Here is a 15472-nt window from a genome sequence, read left to right on the forward strand (position 1 = left end):
GAGTTAATGAAACCAATTAAACAATTCGTTGAAGCGGGAGTGGTACCGGCTGTAACTCTATTCCTAATTAAGATTTTACTTTAATTGTTTTGTTTTTTTTTAATTAAATGGATTGAGTGAGTTAAAAAAATAAAATTTCTGTATGTTGTGGGTTGAAAAAGATAAAAAAAAAAAAATGATATGGCAACCCATTGGTGGAAAGGAATGACTCTCTCCTCCTATAAATCATTTTTTTTATATTATAAGTAACAACTTGATAAACAAAAAATGGATAAATACTAAAAGACATGTGCCAAGTGGATGAGATATGCGTTGAAAAAAAAAAAACTATTTTATTGAATATTTGTAACTTTGTTTAATAAAAAGTTTCATATAATAGAATAAAATCAAAAGTCTAAAAGTTAATAAATACAAAAATACTCTACAATCAAAAGTTCAAAACAGTATCCGGATAATTTAATCTTCAAAATATCAATAAATTTGTTCCTTAAATATAAATTAATGAAACGATATTAACTTTTACACGTATATTATATATTTTTTATAAAAATTTAGAATTTTCTTAGAGACAAAGAATGTATAATTGTATATAATAATATATTCCCATTTGAAAATTAATTCGCAATATGTGATGGAGTTGAAGTTTTATTCAAATGGCATTTTCGTAATAATATTCCCAACCTTTTTTTATATATATTTACACTTCACAAATAACCTCTTCTCACAAAATACACGTATCATCGCTTACTTCAAACCCCCCCCTCTGAAAAATCATCATGTCTGGATACCCCCATAACACATCGGGATACGGTGCTCCACCGTCATCACAACCATACTCCGCCGCCCCTTACGGCGCCCCAGCTCAACCCTACGGTGCCCCAGCACAACCTTACGGCGCTCCGGCCCCAGCACAACCCTACGGCGCATCACAGCCCTACGGCGCATCACAGCCTCCACATGGTCACCCTCAACAATCCCCTTACGCACCGGTAGCCAGTCCATACGGCGCACCACCGCCTTCAGCCCCTTACGGCGCACATCCCGAAACTAAACCGCCAAAGGAGAACAAACCCTCATCCTCCCCCTACGGTGCTCCTCAACCCGGCGGTGGATACCCACAGGCACAGGGTGGATACGGCAGCCCATTTTCGGCTCTTCTTCCGTCGACGTTTCCTCCAGGAACAGATCCGAACGTGGTGGCATGCTTCCAGGTCGCCGATCAGGACGGAAGTGGAGTAATTGATGATAAGGAATTGCAGAGGGCTTTGTCTTCGTACAATCAAAGCTTCAGTATTCGTACTGTTCATCTTCTTATGTATACCTTCACCAACACCAACACTAGGAAGATCGGTAAATCCCTCTCTCTCTCTCTCTCTCTCTCTCTCTAGAATTTCACTTTCTCTCTCACACACAAACACGTACTGGTTTTGCTTGGTTGCGTTTCGTTTCCGATCGCCCATTGAATTAGAGGTGAAACGTGTCGTCCGCCGCGTATTTTAGTAGATGTCTGTTTGAATTTGATGGGACGGCAAACGCGTATGACGGGCCCCACGGTAGTACTCCACGTCAGCATCGTGGGCCCGTTGTTAGATAAACAACTTCACTGCAAAACTCACCATCTACATCAGACCCTATTTTAAAATTTAAAGTCGTGGTACTATTTTATATATATAATTATAATTCTTTAAAAAAATATGTAAGTCTTTCGGAAAAATACCAATATGATTATTATAGTTTATAAAAAATATTTTAATATTTTATAATTAATGATTGTTCAACAATGTATTATTTATAATTAATAATCTGCAGTGCCGGTCAAATCTCAAAGTCAATTAGTATAATTTCGGGTTTCGGGTATTTTTGAAAAATAATAATAACTGATACCCGATCCGAGTTGCATTTTTGGGTATTCAGGTTAGGGAAGACTGGGTTTTAATCTGGGTCGGGTATAAGTAGTTAGATTTTTCAGTAGACAATGTTTTACTGTAAAAAATAAAAATTAAATAAATTAAATTATTTAACCCTCGTATTGATTTCAGGACCGAAAGAATTCACACAAGTGTTCTACAGTTTACAAAATTGGAGGGTGAGTCTTAATGCAGTTCTTTCTCCATTATCGATTTTTTAAGATTGTTTATCGGATCGAATTTCTTATATTTATATATTTGCAGGCAAATTTTGAGAAATTTGATAGAGATCGCAGTGGGAAGATCGATCAGAATGAATTGAGAGAGGCGCTGATGAGTCTAGGGTTTGCAGTTTCACCTGTTGTTTTGGATTTGCTGGTTTCCAAGTTTGATAAGAGTGGTGGAAAGAACAAAGCTATCGAATACGACAACTTCATTGAGTATGTTATTATTTATATATTATATAATTTTATATTTTCATTATTTTGTTTAGTCGTACCTAATGGATTTTTTTATTTCATGTTCCCATTGTTTCAGATGTTGCTTAACTGTTAAGGTATGTATTCAACTTAAGTCGACTTTTCTTTTTTTCAATTGCAGTTTTGGTTCTTATTTGAGTTTTGTTTTGTAACGTTTTGTTCAAAATTAAATGAGTACGATATTTGTACCAAAATTGCAAAAATTAGCTACACCTTGACCAAAAGGACATATGAATTGTTGTTTATATGGTGTATTTGTTGGTGATTTCAGGGACTAACGGAAAAGTTCAAGGAGAAGGACACGGCATACACAGGGAATGCAACGTTCACATATGAAGCTTTCATGTTGACCGTTTTGCCCTTTCTCATTGCTTAGGGTTTGTATCTACAAGACTACAGCAATCTTGTTTAATATTAGGTTTGAGTTCCTTTGGTAAATCAACCTTGCTTGTTTTTTTTCTTTAATGTTCTATGTATTTTCAATTTTCTTTGTGATGTTTTGGTTGCTAATAAAGTGTTTCACAACTTCTTAATGATCGACCTAAAGGGTATATTCGTAAAGTTGCAAAAGTTTGTAGGTTTGAGTTTTGAAAATAGTTTTTTTCTCAGGATGTGTATGAAAGGGTGCATATGAAAACTTTGATTTTTCTTTTTGAGTGAAGATAAGGGATTTTGAATGCATTTTGGTTGCTAGTAAAACATTATTTGAACGTGCATCGTTTTATTTGGTGAAAAAATACAATATCCCCAAATTAGGCATGCATAATTTAAGTTTATTTTTTTGAGTTTATTGTAATTTAGGGTTTAATGAAACTCTTAAAAGAGCTAATAATCTGAAGGGTTTGTTTGGTAAAACTAAATGATGCGGTGTTGTGTTGAACCATTGTTGTGTGTATAAGAAGCTTATCGCAATTTTAGTGTTTGTTGAGACTTGAAACTTTTAAAAAAGCTATTAAGCTAAGGGTGTTTTGTAGAAATTGAATGATTTAGTATTGAAATATAGAGTTACAACTCATAACTAAACCATGTATCCCATTAGAAAAAAAACCACATGTACTCACAATGCTAGTTGGTAAAAACTGACAACCATTTTGACTTCTATTCTTCATTTGACATTATTGACTAATTCTCATCTGCCAAAACCTATTTAAATAGCATATTAAGCTCTTAATAACTTGTCTAATTTTATAAAGAGCTTAATCTGGATTCATATTCCAAAAAATGATCATTCACTAGATCATATAAATTTCTCATTCCAACTTTTACGCTCACAATCAATTAAAGCTCCACCTATAATTCATCTAAATGTCTTAATTCATCAAGACATGAGCTTCATTTCAAGTATCTTAAAAATTCATTTAGGGGTTGACCACCCTTACACATAACTTGGTTGATTCTTCAAGATCATCAAAAGTAATTAAGCTTCATGAATATATCATCCATATGTGTTTAATCTATTAAGATTTGGGCTTAATTTCACTTATCTAACAAATCATCAAATTAGGTTTGAATCATCATTTTCAAATTCATGGATACAACCATAAATTTAAATCATGATAACGACGCTTTATATTACATCATACTATGGGATCAAGTCATTTGAACCAAGTTTTATAATTCTTTAAACTCCATTATTAGTGGACATTAAAACTTAACTAGAGGAGAGAAGAGTTACCTTAAACCCTCAAGAAATCGTCACTCTTTTCTGACTCTCAAGATGATATGATAAGAACAAACGACCAAAACAAAAAATTGATAGCGATCTTATCACGTCGGGTTATTGATCATGTGACCCACGTGTATGTGTCCAATACTGTTTAAGCTGCGTCACGTCATCCAATATGTACGCATCGTGTACTCGCTATCCTTAGTTCAACATCGTACTTTTGTACGCGTCACATTCACATTGTACGTCTGTGATAGCAATGTACTTCACCGTTCTACATCAAAAGGCCTCTTGGATTATACCTTCTTAGCAAATCTTCTATTTTTAACCTTACAACCAAAATTACACAATCAACTATTTAAATCCACTTCTAATGATCATAAGCACAACTTCTAAGAGCCATATTAACACATACGATATATATTGGCGTTCAAGATTTCATTTTTTTTGACCAAAATACCCTTCTATATTAGAATTTACATACACTAATAATCATTCAAAGTTTTAGGAATGTTACCTTATCTTGTATTTTATGTAAAGTTTAATCTATTAATAAACAAATCTTACAATCTACTTAAGTCATGCTAAGGGGCAAAGTCATGGTTGTGAGAATTCTTTGCCAGCCGGGTTGGTTGTGTGCTATGTTTTTGATTTTTTTTTTTAATTATTATTATTATTATTATTATTATTATTATTATTATTATTATCATCCAATGATTTCTACCCTACATGGGTTATGGGAAGCCCCGATTAACACGATCTTAGATAATATATATTATATGGAAATAACACAAAGCCCCGATTAACACGATCTTAGATAATATATATTATATGGAAATAACACAGATGTCATACAAAGTTTTTAGGTTGATTGATTCAGTCCTTAAAGTTATTTTTTTATTTTATAGGGGAATAAGATAGGTTACGACCTGCCCTTTTAATCGATTTAAAGTTTTAATAGCCGGTACACCATACGACAATGACCATTTAGACAAAAAAACACACATTATGTCCCGATAAAACCAAACAATAAGATCGGGTATCATTTAAATCAAAACTCATAAAGTCGACTACAATCGAAACTTCCGTACTTGATGGGTAAACCAACTCATCTGAAAGGAAACAATACCCCATAAAGTCAAATTTTAACTTTAGGAATTGAATTAGGGATGAGCGCAGACGGGTACCTGTCTTAATTATCTGGAACCGGAACCGGCGGTTCCTAAAATGTTGGAGCTGGAACCGGAACCGGCGAGTAGCGGTTCCACTAGCGGGTACCCGGTTCGTTAAATTTGTTGAATTTTTAAAACATTTAAAAATATATCTATGAGTTAGGATTTAAAGAATTAAAGTCAATAGCTAAACAAATATTTCTATGGGTTAGAATTTAACTTGAACATAATAGTAACTTTTGTTTATTATCTATAAATTTATTTTAAAAATGGATAGTTTAATTTTAAAGTGAAAATTGTATATAAACATTTAAAGGTTCAAAACATATTATTTAAAATTCTAGAATTTTAAATGATGTTATTCAGAAGAATACTGTATAACGTATGTGATTGTGATATGATATCCAACGGATAGCGGTTCCGTAAAATTGAAAACCGCAACCAAAACTTTTTAAGGCGGTTCCGATTCCGGAACCGGCGGTTCCGGTTCCGAAAGCAGGTATCCAGTTACGCTGCTCATCCCTAATCTGAATCGACCAATGCTAGAAACTTTGTAATATGTCATTTCTCATATATATTATCAGTTGTCCTAATACAATTAACTATGGCCAACTGAATATTAATCCAATTGGACGTTGCAGCGAGTCATTTTTATCCATTGACTATTTACTACTGGATATCTATTATACGAATTGGATACATAAAATATCCATTCAATTTTACCATAGATTTTACATCTAATCACATCCACCAAAATAATATTGATAAATTATTTGAAAGCAAACGTTTTAAAATCTACTTGAAAGATTCAAATTTGAAATTTCGAACAAAATCATACAAGAGTTGGATGGTGTGGGGGTAAGCAGGGCCTTTTTAACTAATTAGAAAAATAAATATAAAATTGAGAAAATGTAAAATAAGTAAGCGTCTAAAAAGGGGTAATGTCGTCTTTTTACATGCATTTAATGAAGCCATATAAATGGTAAAGAATGAAGACTAGTCATATCAGTATCTCAAAACCAGGACTAAACCTGTACAAATATGTATAACTGAGGGACTGAAATCGAAACTAATTAGAAAGGGTAAATTTCTACCCTGCTTGTGGTTTAAGGTTTTTGTCTTTTTGATGTGGTTGTGAGGGAGAGAGTGATGGCGGCATCAAATGATCTTCAAGAAGCCTTAAAACCCTTTTATCAAAGAGCTTCTGAGGCAGAGGTAAGCCGTAATCCTTCACTTCTATTCAATTAATACATCGTTTTAATAAGTAGCTTTATAAGCTAATAAGATATTTTTCAGCATAAATTCAAAGAAAGTCCCAGATTTTGTAATCAGCTCTTAGTCTGTATTCATTTGCATAAGAATTTGGATTGTATGTATGCGTAAGTATACACCCTAGGAACGAGTCCTGCATCTTGCTACATCATACTTATTAGGGTTTAGGGTTTGTGTTTAGCCTCGAATATAATTTCAATTGGAGTAACCTCAGAATGCAAAAATACCAATACATTTGAATGTTTTCACTAAATAAAATCGAAAATACCAAATTTGGAGCACTAAATGATGGAATTTCCATGATTGAAGCATCTTTTATTGTATTGGGGCACTATCTGTGATCAATACTGCTATACGCATTGTATTATATTACATCCTCTGTCTTCAAGCATGCATATTAATGTGTTTTTTTTACCCTTAGAACATAATTGAATAGAATTATATAATTAACTTGTGTTTAATCTATAGGAACGTTTGGCAAGACTTGAAGCTGCTTTTTCTACAAGAAAAGGTTGGTTCTTTAGTTTCTTACTCAAGTTAGTTTATAAAGCCTCACCTGTTTAATATGATGGAATGGAGTGAAATACCATGAAATCTTGAAATAAGTTTATAATAGAAAATAGGTTTCGAAAATAACAAAAGTAAGTAATTAGTATTTTGATTTTTAACAAAACATTGGTGATTTGGTGTTATAGAATAGTTTATAAATACTTGTATAACTAGTTAACTAATAACTATGACATATCATTCCATTCCATCATTATTTTGGTACAATAAATGATTCGGTTCCAACATTTTACCCTGTTTCCTTTTTATGGGATTTGGTAGTTGCAGACACTGGAAATGAGGAACTATTAAATAAAGTAGCTCAACTGCAAAGAATGTTAGAAGATGAAAAAGAAAAGGTGAACTATTGTAGTTACTACCTTCATCTTAAAAAACTGCAATGTCTTATTTGACACATATTTTATATAGTAATGCTCTCTAAAAAGTAATAAGTATTTATCGATCAAAGAGTATATAATCTTGTGGTTTTTATTTTTTTTATTTTTATTTTTTTATTTTTTATTTTTATTTTTTATAACTATAATCCAGGCTTTGAAGGAGGCGCAAAAGGCTAGTGAAGAAAATGCAAAACTCCGTTATCGTATAACTCATCTAACAAGAGCATTACAGAAGGCTGATAGCGATTTAGCTTCGAAATAAAATGAGTAAAAAATAGTTAAATATTATATTAGTTCAATTATTTTTGATGAAAGGAGTCCGAAGTATGCTTGTTGTAAGGTGAAATGGTTCCAAATTGATTTTCAGAACAACGTATTGCAATTTAATTGGGTTAGTGTTGGCATTTGGCAACAATAAAAAGGGAAATAGACTTATTAAAGTAGTTAACTTTTCGGTTTGTTCACATCTAAGTAACTATTATTTTTTTTGTACATATCTAGGTAATTAACTTTTTAGATGTGTTCACATATGACTATTATGACCGGCTGTAGACCGGCTGTAGTAGGTTACATTCGGTTATAATCGGTCATAATGGTCATATGTGAACACTTCCAAAAAATTCGTTACTTAGATGTATACAAAAAGAAGATAGTTACCCAGATGTGAACAAACCGAAAATGTAAGAATAAATTACACGAATCGTCCCTGTGGTTTGGGTATTTTGTGCGTTTGGTCCCTAACTTATTTTTTAACTCGGATAATCTCTATTGTTCATTTTTGTTGTGTGTTTGGTTCTATCTTACCTCAAAAGACTGTTCTTTTTAATTTTTTTTAATTAATTTTCTTATTTGTGTATTTATTTTTTTTATATATTAAAAAAAATTAATAAACCTAACATATCTGTATCTCCTTACCCTAAACTTGAAACCACATTTGAGAAATTTAAGTTGGGTTCCATCGGTCACCATTCCATCTCTCATTCTCTTCAACTTTTATTTCCTTTCCATCTATAGTGACATCGATGTCTTCATCGTCTTTTTTTTTGGTCCTTCAACTGTGGCGAACCACCACCACAACCCAATCTGTTGGGTTGTGGTGGTGGAAAATTCAATGAAGAGATAGTGGATTGTGGTGTTGGTTCGTCGGAGTTGAAATACCAGAAAAAGAAGAGATGGTGAAGACGTCGATGCCACTAAAGATGGAAAAGAAATAGAAGTTGAGGAGGATGAGAGATGAGATGGTGACTGGTGGGACCTAGCTTAAATTTCTCAAATTTGGTTTTAGGTTTTGAGCGAGGATATAAATATGTGGGGTCTATTAATTTTTTTAAAAATATATAAATAAGAAAATTAATTAAAAATAAATTTAAAAGGACACAAGTATTTTGATTTAAGACATGAAAACAGTAGGGCTCATACGAGTTAAAAAATAAGTTAGGAATCAAACGCATAAATTACACAAACCACAGTGGTGTAATTTGTACACATCTAGGTAACTATTATGACAAGATGTAACCTGCTATAGTCGGTCATAATGATTATATGTGAACATTTTCAAAAAATTCGTTACCTGAATGTGTACTAAAAAAAGATAATTACCCAGATGTGAACAACCCGAAAAGTTAATTACCATAATAAGTTTATTTCCTCAATAAAAATTGCCACACATTAGTTGTTGTTTACTTATATGTCGAACGTGAGGGTAGGATGTGTGTGTGTTAGGAGAGAAAGAGAGAGTTTGTCTCTCTTTGTGTGTGTGGTGGTTAAATATTTATCACCTAACGATCGGGGAAAAATAGTAAAATTCTATGTACAAAGTTAGTAACATCAAAACTTATATAAACATCATAACATAAACAAGTGTATATATAACTCAATGTATGAAATGGAAGAAAAATCTTCAAACGCACAAGTATTAATCAAGCCGTTCCAAATATATTTTGAACCAGGATGAAAGAGGAAAAAAAGCCCTTAAAATATAACATTTTTTATTATAAATTTCATAAACTATTTTTATATTAACTTAATAATTGAAAAAAATTATTTATATTAGCTTCTAAATATAACATTTTTGATTATAAAAGCCCATATATTAAAAAAAAAAAAACTTCTTTTAGTTTTTTGAAATGCAAAATCATTGAGAAATCGATCATGTCTAACATTATATTAATAAAGTCTATAAATCTTTTTGACCATTTTAAAAGATGAGCTCTGGACGGTCGTCCCTATCGCTCAGCCTCTAGGACGGGTCTGGACCTAATGATATTTGGTTAAATATTTATCACCTAACGACCAAGATTTAATCATGTTTTAACGACTAATTGCCTACAAAACATCGTAATCAAAGTTTATATATGACCTTAAACGTACATAGTTTCACTATGATCATAGTAAGGCAATAGAGAAATTAGATATTATTGGGAGCTTGCATGCAAAACTTACAAAAGATACATGATAACTGTGTAATTACCCCGGTCGAATGGTATTATGCCTTATATTCCACTTGATCGAATGGATTGTTTAACAATATAATTATAAAGGTTTTTTTTAGCGTAAAAAACATGACCAGTTCAACCCTAACCTCTTCTAATCCAATTCAAATAGACCAATGCGTTTATATTACATTCAACTACCACTTATAAACCCTAATTAACATCCTAAATCATATCATTAACATGGTTGATTTGTAATTTAAAGAGGTCATCATCATCCTACTCCGTATCATAACTTCAAAACACCATTCAAGATTTAGATCAGTGGGGTGGACTGCGGCTGAGGCCTTAGTTTGGCGACACGTAGGCGCAAACACTACCCCTAGGTGCGGTAGAATTGTGGCTGAGGCCGCACTATCGCTGTGGGAGGGAGTGCTTCTCGGATGATTTTGATTGGCTAATGTTCTTTACCGTCGCAAATAGTTAAAATTTTAAAAAATTATTAACATATATATATATATATATATATATATATATATATATATATATATATATATATATATATATATACTAACACTATAAATACATTACCATATTAATCAAAATAACTCACAAACACTTCATTTTTTTTACCATATTAACATTTATATCGTTATATTACTGAGTTCTCAACTAGAGTTTGTTCCACAAACATAATCACAACCACAAACACTCATTTCCGAATCCGAACCAGAATTTATTCCACAAACTCAACCCTCTCAACTAGGAAATAAAAGAAAAGAGAATGCGGAATCTAAAATGTGGAAACTTCAAGAAGTGTTAGTATTAGCACAATCATGGATTGACGTTTCAGAGGACGTGAAGACGAGAGGGGACCAAAAACATTATAATTTTTGGATGTGTGTTAGAGCTAGGTTCCATAAAGGAATGAACCTACAACCATATCGTTCTAAACATCAAGTCTACTCAAAATGGGGAAAGATGAACAAAGACGTTATGTTGTTTAACGATTTGTATAACAACATGAAACAACAATGGAAAAGCGACGATGTGATTTTGGAGAAAACTCTAAACATTTACCAAAAAGAGTTAAAGAAGACTTTTAAGTTGAACTTTGGAATCTACTCAAAGGCAACAAAAAATGGCGAAATCTAAAAACAAGCGACAAGCACATTGACAGTGGATCAAAACGGTCAAAAACTTCTGAATTCGAACATACTTCATCGGATGCTCGTGTTGGTTTTGACCCAATGAGGATGAGCCCATTCAAGTGTTACCACCCCCGACCAATGGGAATGGACAAAACAAAAAACAAATGCAAGAACAAAGTGTTGGAATCGGATGACTTGAAAGAAATGAATGAGAATGTGTAAGGCATAAAGATAGAATGAATAAATTTTTGCAACTTGCTATACTGATCGTTTTTAGTTTCTAGTTTTTATCCAAGTTTTTAATCTCTCTTATTTATTTATAAAGTTGTAGGTTTAAGCTTTCTAGTTTTTTATTTTCTAATTTTCTAGGTTTTTTTTTATTTATTTTTTATTTTTTTATTTTTTATTTTTTTAATGTCATGTTATTTTTTTTAAGTAATGTAATGATTTTATTTTTAATTAATGAAATATTTTGTTTTTAATTAAAACTAAAAATTTTATTTATTTAAAAATAAAAATAACTAAAGAAGCATGACAACGCTCATTGTGTGTGATATGAAACTATATTTTTGTGGCAAGAAATGACGTGCCTACATTACAGTAAAGAGAGTCATTTTTTGTGGCACCACTCTTTCTAAACTTATATATTTTTGTAGACTTATATATTGGATTTCATGCCATGAATTGCGCACTTTCCAAAAATTATAAACTGAAAATTACAATTCTTTAAGTTATTGCAAAGTACATCCGCCTAGAGCGTTACAAGGACTCTACGGTCTCTACTATCATTTTTCATACATGACCGGTGTGAAATTTTTTGAAGTTAAGTTAGGGACTTTGTGAGAATTTGTTGTTATTCAACGATATTACACTTAATATAACTAATTAGTAGAAGCCATGTACAATTGTTTTAAATTTTAATATTTTTAGTAATATTCTATATGCTTCAAACAAAGTGCCTGGACCAAAAATATAACCTTAAAACACCATTAGGCATCGTAATTCGTAAAGAGCCCTTTAGTATTCTTGTTTCTTTGTAGCCGCACTATCTCTAAAAGAAGAAAATGGAAAGTTTAATATGTTTTTAGCAACAATATTTATTAGCAGTTGAAGTAATAAGTATTCGGATATTTTATTGGTACAAGATATATAAAACTAAATGAAAACTTTAGCTATCCATTATTCCTTAAATTAGTTTCTCATGTAGCCACTTAGAAGGAGATATCCAAACCATCAAACTTTTCTTTGGTGATTTGATCCAAAATTTGGCTCATTTCATTTGTAAGATGATTTGTCCAATCTCCAGTTTTCCCTTCCCTAAAGAAAACATCATTACGAACACCCTCAGCAAGTATCCCATGCTTATTAACCTCTCTCATATTTTCAAAACTACATAGTGCCACAATCTCTTGCACAACACCTTTGCTCTCTTCCTCCTCCGTAAAAGGATATCCCATAAACTCTGCCAGACGCTTTACATTATTCACACTATCCTTTTGCATGTCCTCGTACGTTAAAAATAGAATCTTTGATGGGCGTTCAATAGCAGCCTTGTAGTACCCTTTCACATGATCCCAATAAGGTCCTCCTGGAATCAAACCATTACTAAACATCTCAAACGCCTCCTCGAATCTCATTTGAGCAAGAGATTTGTCTCTCAGCTTGTTGGCATAATGAAACAAAGAAACAAAAACATCTTTTGGGTTTCTACACATGTAAACTACTCGACACTCATTATCAAGAATGGATTGAGGCAATGAAGTGTAAGGTATATGGGTAGAAAATAGACGAGGTGATTGTCCATCGGCATAACTAGGAAGCGTTCTTAAACTTTCCATTTCAATGTAAGGAACGCATTTATGTGGGTTAAGAATTTGTAGAGGGTGGGATGAAAGAGAACTGTTTTTGTACCTGGTTCTGTTTACTATAGCGAATGCAAGCGCCTTTAACCACGTTGTCCCAGCTTTTTGAAGTGTGGCTACATAGATATCAGTTGGTTGAGCTTGAAAACTGTCCTGCGAGGCCATTAGAGTTAGAACTGAGATGACACGGATCGACTCTTGCCAAAAGCCCTCATACAGGCGTAGGTTTTCTGTTAACCAACCTTTCTCCTTTGGCAAAGTTGTCAGCTTATCGTTGTATCTATTAATAATTATGGACATAGCCTTTCTCCGTTCATTATCTGCTGCAGTTGGTTGAGCGTCCATTGACGTAGGAATATCGGAGGTTACAGGCACTGACATTTGAAGGATTCTCTCTATAGGATAGATGGAGTTTTTGATGATTCACATTCTAAGAAGTCTATATATAGAGAAAATAGTTGCCATAATATACAGGATCGAAGGCAAACTTTTTACCATGGGAAGCTATCGATCTTTTGAAAAAAGTGCTACATGGATACAAGATTCGCTATGCTCTATTCGAGTAATATTATATCTTCACGAAATTACAAAAATTGATCGATCTTTGAGTTTAGCATTTTTGTGGGGACATAAAGTATCAATTTGCGATTTTGCTTCAACGGCAAGAATGATATAACAAATTTAAAAGCATAATTAAAAAAAATATATTTTTAAAACCTAAACAAAAAAAGCGATTAAATAAAGGGATCCAAATTTGTAATTTAGTTTTATATATTTATATAGAATATTACTAGAAACATAAATAACTATTGTCATTGAATTGAACTTTAATTTTTGTTCCCATTTCTTTTTAAGGTTTTTGTGGTAAAGACCCTACTAATTTTAAAGTTGGTTTTAAAAGTCCATTATTATTTTATTTGACCTTTATAGACTTCCAAATTCGAAATTTACTTGTCATTTTTATCATTAACATAAAAATTAACCAACTACTAACGATTATAATGAACTGATAGTGTGTAGGTAGACAATGTTGTCCTTGTAGATTCACAGTGGCAACTGGCGAATCAGCTTAGGGAACTTACATACTATTCTATAAGGTCAGATAACAATACAAGAACAAACATATAAACTATAACAGTTATAGTTTATGGATCATACATACTAGGTTTTCACTATGAAAAGAGTAATAAAAACGATTTATCATTACTACATGGATTTTCATTATTCTACACGTAACCGTCAATATAACTTTGTGAGACATACCTTCAAGTACTTATCTAAGTGCCAACGAAAGCCTTGATTTTATAACCAGAGTCTCCTGGAGGGAGATCATAAATTTGAGTATAGATTTATATAAGACTGACGATCCCGCACCCTGACTGTTAGCTACAGTTGGAACGAAAGTTCTGGGGTGACAAATGTCATAATGATTCTGACACCTAAAGAACGTCGTATCAGGCAATCCTAGGTCATCAAGCATGGTTATAATAACTCACAATTTGGTATTAACAAAACGATTAGTGTATGAATACATAAACAACTTCATATAGTTTTATTTAATAATAAAACTACAAAACAATATTTTACAATACAACTGGAGGATCCAGGAACATACATACGAACTAGTTTTATACATCAGAGTTATATATAAATGAGATCCGATAGGCAGTGGAATGTGTGATATCCGCATTACTTTCTGTTCCTTGTTTGGTTGTGGGCTTAGGGTAGGATCACACATTCGATTTTCTGTTCGATCTGGATTATATATAACTTGTATTCACTAAGCGATCGTAGAAAGAACTTGTATGGGTCACATTACTTACATTTCATTTACAGTGAAAATATTGGATTATCTGGAGGAACACACTAATGTTTTCAAGTAACAAAGAACATACTTTCTAATACAAAAATGCTTATGAGCTCACCAACTTAAATGTTAATATACTTTCAAAACCAATTCTATTTTCAGGAAACTAGTAGACAGGTACACACACAGGTCCCGAGAAGATAGAGCATAGTAGATTCAAGTCTTAGTTTTGCTTACTTTTGAATGTCCATAAAACTATGATTCGAATAAAATGTAAATACCATATTATCAATACAATGATTGTTGTTACTTTGATTACTATTATTCAATTATTGTGATACTGTACATGACGTCCTCCGCCCCCGAATGTTTCCGTCATTCCGGTTTGGGGGTGTGACAGATTGGTATCAGAGCATTGTTTATAGTGAACTAAGTATATCAACCCACATAAGATATATAACTATATATATAATGGGATAAAAACACTCTGACCAAGAGCTATACTTTTAAAATATAATATTTTTTTTTTATAAAAGTATACATGTATGCATACATACTAGAATAGTATCACAAGAAGAATAATACAAAAGTATTTAGGAAGTTGAGAAACACGAGTAGGCCTAGAGATATATAATCAGGTCTGGGAAAAATATAGCCTGATCAACTATATTTATCTGAGAGATGATTAACATATGTCTAGGAATGGTCGTGGTGCTGCAACAAGTCTAAAACTTACCAACTCTACATGCAAAGGAACTCTAGAACCAAACATAAAGTTTA

At 32.4% G+C, this 15472-nt stretch overlaps 2 protein-coding genes and 1 pseudogene across 3 annotated transcripts; 2 read left to right on the forward strand and 1 right to left on the reverse strand.

Annotated features, from left to right (window-relative positions):
* Nucleotides 1–706: 706 nt before the first annotated feature.
* LOC145048025 (calcium-binding protein CBP-like) lies at nucleotides 707–2919 on the forward strand. The gene is made up of 5 exons (XM_078996407.1): nucleotides 707–1350; nucleotides 2040–2086; nucleotides 2172–2347; nucleotides 2445–2463; nucleotides 2658–2919. The coding sequence occupies exons 1-5, from the start codon at nucleotides 777–779 to the stop codon at nucleotides 2760–2762; spliced, it is 921 nt and encodes a 306-aa protein (XP_078852533.1). The 5' UTR covers nucleotides 707–776; the 3' UTR covers nucleotides 2763–2919.
* Nucleotides 2920–6285: 3366 nt separating this feature from the next.
* LOC145048027 (threonine-tRNA ligase 2) lies at nucleotides 6286–7880 on the forward strand. 2 transcript variants are annotated; one of them, XM_078996408.1, is made up of 4 exons: nucleotides 6286–6439; nucleotides 6965–7007; nucleotides 7325–7401; nucleotides 7592–7880. In XM_078996408.1, the coding sequence occupies exons 1-4, from the start codon at nucleotides 6374–6376 to the stop codon at nucleotides 7700–7702; spliced, it is 297 nt and encodes a 98-aa protein (XP_078852534.1). In that variant the 5' UTR covers nucleotides 6286–6373; the 3' UTR covers nucleotides 7703–7880. The 2 variants fall into 2 exon arrangements, with proteins under 2 accessions (XP_078852534.1, XP_078852535.1); XM_078996409.1 differs by having other exon boundaries at nucleotides 7331–7401.
* A 4251-nt stretch (nucleotides 7881–12131) lies between these two features.
* On the reverse strand, nucleotides 12132–13306 carry LOC144998055 (flavonol sulfotransferase-like pseudogene; annotated as a pseudogene).
* Nucleotides 13307–15472: the final 2166 nt, after the last annotated feature.

The sequence above is a fragment of the Lactuca saligna genome, chromosome 5 (genome assembly GCF_052625555.1).
Source record: "Lactuca saligna cultivar CGN05327 chromosome 5, ASM5262555v1, whole genome shotgun sequence".
Taxonomy (NCBI): domain Eukaryota; kingdom Viridiplantae; phylum Streptophyta; class Magnoliopsida; order Asterales; family Asteraceae; genus Lactuca; species Lactuca saligna.

What these genes read in the sequence shown, in the direction of transcription:
- LOC145048025 (XM_078996407.1), top strand. Translation starts at nt 777, where the DNA reads ATGTCTGGATACCCCCATAACACATCGGGATACGGTGCTCCACCGTCA. An exon ending in CACCAACACTAGGAAGATCG is followed by an intron (nt 1,351 to 2,039) that starts GTAAATCCCTCT and finishes TATTGATTTCAG; the next exon opens with GACCGAAAGAATTCACACAA. An exon ending in ACAGTTTACAAAATTGGAGG is followed by an intron (nt 2,087 to 2,171) that starts GTGAGTCTTAAT and finishes ATATATTTGCAG; the next exon opens with GCAAATTTTGAGAAATTTGA.
- LOC145048027 (XM_078996408.1), top strand. Translation starts at nt 6,374, where the DNA reads ATGGCGGCATCAAATGATCTTCAAGAAGCCTTAAAACCCTTTTATCAA. An exon ending in AAAGAGCTTCTGAGGCAGAG is followed by an intron (nt 6,440 to 6,964) that starts GTAAGCCGTAAT and finishes TTTAATCTATAG; the next exon opens with GAACGTTTGGCAAGACTTGA. An exon ending in TGCTTTTTCTACAAGAAAAG is followed by an intron (nt 7,008 to 7,324) that starts GTTGGTTCTTTA and finishes GGGATTTGGTAG; the next exon opens with TTGCAGACACTGGAAATGAG.